This window comes from Chenopodium quinoa, unplaced genomic scaffold (genome assembly GCF_001683475.1).
Source record: "Chenopodium quinoa cultivar QQ74 unplaced genomic scaffold, ASM168347v1, whole genome shotgun sequence".
Classification (NCBI taxonomy): Eukaryota; Viridiplantae; Streptophyta; class Magnoliopsida; order Caryophyllales; family Amaranthaceae; genus Chenopodium; species Chenopodium quinoa.
In genome coordinates, this window is record NW_018744143.1 from 182932 (window position 1) to 188544 (window position 5613).

Below are 5613 nucleotides of genomic sequence, written 5' to 3' on the forward strand. Positions count from 1 at the left end.
ATTGGCACGACTCAACTATATATTAATATATTATACACAAATAAAGATATTGTATCTTTGTATGTTTGTGCTGTAATTGTGCACAAAGAGAGAAAATAAAAAAATTAGAGAAATGGTAAAATAAACAGTACTCGTACTAATTTAAGCATGCATTGATTTTAGTGTAAGAAAAGACGCATCTATCTGCGTTGTTTTTGTTTGATACACAGTCATCAACTCATCAATTGTCAAAATAGATCAAAATACACGGTTATAGAACAATCTTGAAGGTTACGCAGATTCCTTGTTACAGTATACTTTCTCCGTTTTTTTAATCATCACTTTTTATATTTGAAAGTTTTAATTTAGATGCATCACTTTATTTTTTGTTTAATAAATTTTCTCTATCTCTCATATCATATGGGTTCACTTTTTTCTTTCTCTCTATCTCTTTCATCTCCAAAAATTACCTAAGAATCTGTAAAATTAAAAGTGGTGCGTTTAATAAAAAAACGGAGAAGTATTAAAGCGTGTTCTCTGTAGCTTATTTAAGAAAAAAATAACTTTTTTTTGCCGGGATCACAATAGAGCAAATTAGACCACTAGAAACAATCAGATGAGATTAGTGATCTCTTGATATTCGTTTACTTACTAATAAATGTTTCTAATTACAGACTAATACGAATTATGAATTACATTAAGTACACATGAAGCGAACCTATTTAAGTATTGAGACCTCACTTGATAAAGGATTTTTTTTAATTTTTTTTTTTCCCCTTATGCACTAGTGTAAAAATGGGAGTCAAAGTTGAGTCAAACTGAGCTAGAAGGGGAAATTGGATAGACGAGTTCAGGTTCAGATTTCAGGCTCAAGCTCAAGTAGTATTCGCTACTCGCCAGAACTTTGAAGAGGAGCTACACGATCAAGTTTCTTACAGCTATTATTCGACTCAATTATCTGTTGGTACACTAGATTTTAGTTCAAAAATCTTTCTGATAGTCTACTATTTCGTAATAGGTTAGTATTATTAGTATAAAGCAGGCACATTGTAAGAGGCTGAAATCGTAATGTTTCAGGCATCATGTTACCTGAGAAGTAATGAATCAGCTGTGAAGGTGAGAATCATGGTGTGTTATGGTTATGGTTATGCTCTTCTGTGTCTTCTCAAAGCCGTCTATTCTAGAAATGGAACAGCATAGAATGTCATTATAAGAGGTAATAGATGTATATCAGAGAAATACTATGATTAAACTATATTCGGAAGTGCGTCTTGCAATCTGCGTTTAAGATACTGAAATATTGATTCTTCAACTTCTTCAGAAAGATCCTATGCCACTTTAACAGGGAAGACAGAAGAAAAGGGCAAATTATGACATATAACTTGGATTAATATCCTGGATAACTACAGCAATCAATATGCCAATAGTTTGTTTACAAAAAGATGTGGAATTGCTATTCTCTGGCTAAGCTAGCATCTTACAGTAGCTTCAAAAACAAGGAAGATTGGATATCACACAGAAAAGACATCATCACTCAAGTAAAGCTTTCTAGGAAGCAGGAGCAGCAATAGCTGTTTCGGCTTCCTTCTTATTCTGAATTTCCTTCCACCTTTCTGGGGTGTCAACGATCTCCCCTGTTTTGATAAGGTACCGGACTTTTCTTCCATCCTCAAGTATTTTATGACCCACCCGACTGGCGACTTCACTTTCTTTTGAGTACAACATGACATTCGAGCTGTGGATAGGTCCCTCAATCTGGAGATGAGATTAACAATCATTTATTTACATGTCACATAATTAGCTGAAATGGCAAGCTAGTCCATCAACTAGGGGTATTTTTCAATTTAAGCGGTAATTTTGAGTTAATCTTTTAATTCATATACTCCATAATGAAGTTTACTAAAGAACCTCAGGAGAAAGAGTAAAGGCATATAAGTTAGCCACAGATAAGAGATGATATCTAGAAATAATGTGTGTCAATGAACAGCCACCAAATATATTCAAGTCTTCATATGAGAATCAGGCAACCACAACAAAAGCAGAAATCATGTTACAATCTCTTTTTAAAAAATATATGCTAATTTGACAGGCATGTTTCTGCATCCGAACAAGGGATAGATCATCAGGTTGCAAAGAAATAGCAATAATTATAATAATAATAATCATAAGGTGATTGATGAAGAGTTGTCAGCAATCAACATACCTTGATTATCTGACCTTGTTCACCCTCTTCTTTGCTCTTCACATGCTTTGTCTTCAAGTTAATATCCTTTACGATCACCGTGCTGTTGTGTTTATAAAGCTTACTAATCTCTCCAATTTTGCCTTTTTCTCCTCCAGCTATCACTTTCACTGTATCCCCAACTTTGACATGCATTTTATGAAGTTTTGGGAGACTATTTGGTTTGCAATCTTTCCGCTCCCAGCGCTTGAGCTGCATGATGGTAAAATAAATGACTACATAACGTAATGTTTGCTGCTCGTCTCCGCATTGCGAAAATATAATTGGGTAGTTAAGGACCACCATGACATTCATAGTCCCGATTACTCCTGAACAATACTAGTAATAAAATTGCCACATGGGATACACTTCTCCAACTTACTCCAGCAAGATTGATGTTTCAGGGTTTTATTTATATTAGTGTTCAGGATCACGAATGACATGATTGTCCTAAATCACCCAATAATCTCTCTCATAATGGATTATCAAAGATGATTTTACAGCCTTACAGGGAAGGGGTTTTGACTTGGATAAGGAATGCCTTCTCTGTGAAACTGACGAATTGACAAACTACTACAACGAAGGGTTATTGAGAAACATTTCCCGTGCGTGACAAATACTCCATAAGATCTACATGATATTCTCCAACAAGACATCCGACAACCATCCCAACACCTAAAATAAAGTTCCCAATATCACCATACAATTGGATTGGTTGAAGGACAAACTAAAGTATCTTATTTAAGAAATCATCATGGCCCAAGGGATAGGATCATAGGAGAACCATCACCATTAACAGACCTTTCTTCATCGGTAAAAGTAGAGTTCAAAATCTCTGTCACCGAGAACTGTATAATCCTTGTAAAAAAATTTGAAACCTTTTTCAAATTATTTATTTCTGGTTAACAAATAAATTGGAATTGATTTTTTATCCCTTGGAAATCCTTCAAGCACAAGAAGACCAATCCAATAGTCTATGTTCTCTCCACCCTCCTAAGAGAACTTCCATTTAGAGGGATACACATTTATATCATCATCAATTCTACAGAGTACTCTTTAATTTGGTAATTGTGGTTCCAGTCAGTCTCGAGCATTATACGAAATTGAGTTCCTTGTTGCATCCTATTAATTTTCTAAATGTTCTTGTGTTGTTGTTGGTCCACACTTCCCTCTAAGGGAACTGGGGGAAGGATGGGAGGGAGAGGAGAGAAGGAGTGGCATGGAATTTGATCGTATAATGTCTAGACAAGACATAGTTCAAACAGGTAACAAACAGCATGAGTTTGAAGAACCAACCTTCATGACAATAAGACATGGTGGATGACCTTCGGTTTTAACCTGCAAGTAAGAAAACCAGATGGTTAAAAAAACATCCATAATACAATCTCATAACACAAGTCCATCAAATCATGTACTTGATGGTTAAAAACAGAGACCAATTTTGGCTTTATTATATTTTGTCCATGGCAAGTGCACAACAGCTATAGCTATAAAATAGCAACACAGGTTATATCCAGCTTCGGAAGGTAGAAGGTGTATCAGGATTATATTTCATAAATTGTGATGCACATGAATTTGCTCATATAATAAGACTAAAGCCTTTAAATATAACCTTTTTAAAAGAATGCCATCTTACCATTCAATATCTAATCTTATCAAGTTGCAAACCCATAAATATTAGGCCATCTCCCAGCTGCCTGCCTCCCCTAACCCCCCCTTCCCTTCTTTTTTCCGCAGATATACTGCAGAAGAACCGAACTTTCAGGAAGAAACATTTCTCTATAATTCTCTAGTTAGAAACTTTGCCAAGTAGGAATTCTACATGTAGACATCTTAGAAAATACGTCGATGGAAAGAGGGGTAGAGGACAAACTATTCTCTGAAGTTCATGTAAATAGATTGCTGATAAAGTGATAAGGGTCAAGTTTAAAAACCCTTATCGAGCAAGTGCACACAGTTAAATCTCATGAGTCATCATCCATAGACTTCAGTTTCTAAAGTCTAGAGTATAAGCAATTCCCAAGCAAAAAGGACTTTGAATGTTTCCACATTACAGAGTTTCAAGTTACAATCAAAAGCCTACGTTGAACAATGCAAGAAAACACACTTCATAAAAAGTTCTTGCTTTAACTGAATGCTACAGCATCGATAACATTCTCTCCCGCCATTTAACAATTAGCCACAGATCGTTTTAATATGATTCCTTTTTATCAAATATTAAGAAGGATGCAAGGCCTTTTCTTTTCCTTTCACAAAAGAGAGCAATGCACCCCCTCTACAGCTCACTTTAATCTGAGGTGGGTTCAAGAAATTGTCTTCCAAGTAAAATTCGCGGTGATTTGTAGGGTTTTTGAGTTCCGGTTTTGGGAATGGTGGCTGGTGTTTAGGGGGGTTGGCAGGGTTGAATTGTGGTGGCTGGCAGGTAGGTATGGGTAGACATGATAACCACATAAATAATGAATCGTATCAACATTAAACTGTTTGACATTATTTCAACACAAACTTGATGTATTCCTTTTCTTATCATTCATAGTCTAATTAATCATATAATTCTGAAATTTGTAGGCTGAAGATTTTACCAAGGCATTAAACTGCTAACATTTTCATATACTTTCGTCAAGAAATAATGCATTATGATTAGCAACAAATTGCATAATTGAATAAATTAAGCTTCCGTAATCAAAATTAATATGTACCCAAAGTAATTTGCAATTCACATTACACAATCACCCTAGCACCCAAATTCCAGTAAACAATGTAAAATTCGATAAATTAAAGAAAAACCCAATTGAATATAAGCAAACAAGAGTCTAAATTAATCCAAATTCACTGGAAAAAATCCAAATTAGAACCCAGAAAAAGGAATATTAAGATAAGATTAGGCGAAAAAAACAGGAAATACCTGAAGAGAGGTAGGTGAAGGAAAGAGGCGTTGACCAAGGAAAGAGTTGGAGGAGAGAGAAAGAGAAGTAAAAGAGCTTTGAAGAGCAGCCATTGCTGCCATTTTTGCAGTTTCTTCAAGTGTGTATTTGTGTGTGGGAGTAGAGTTGCGAAGTGTGGAACGATTTTCTTCCTCTTCTTTCTTACTTTATTCAAGATGATGATGTTGTTGTGGATAAGAGTATGTAAACGGGCCAGGCTTGCAGAAGGCCCAATAAATAGGCTAGTTATTTCTTCTTCTTTCTTCTTCTTCTTTTTTTTTAAGATAATTGATGAGCGAGTCCTTTTTGATTTTGAACTAATTTAGCCCATCTCATAACGGGGCGTTTGGTAAGAAAAATAGGGTTTAGGAGGATAATATAGTTTAATAAGGATAAAGAATTACTCTGATTTAAGAGTGTCAATTTGGGTAAACAGTTTCATTTCGAATTGGTTTTATCGATTTTGGTTTATAACAAATTGAAATGATTAGC

The 5613-nt window shown here is 35.1% G+C and overlaps 1 protein-coding gene across 1 annotated transcript; it reads right to left on the reverse strand.

Moving 5' to 3' along the window:
• Positions 1-1262: 1262 nt before the first annotated feature.
• On the reverse strand, positions 1263-5311 carry LOC110693148 (50S ribosomal protein L24, chloroplastic). The gene is made up of 4 exons (XM_021870268.1): positions 5103-5311; positions 3497-3538; positions 2183-2413; positions 1263-1734 (listed from the first exon to the last, which is right to left on the reverse strand). Exons 1-4 carry the CDS (start codon positions 5202-5204, stop codon positions 1528-1530), a joined length of 582 nt encoding a protein of 193 aa, XP_021725960.1. The 5' UTR covers positions 5205-5311; the 3' UTR covers positions 1263-1527.
• Positions 5312-5613: the final 302 nt, after the last annotated feature.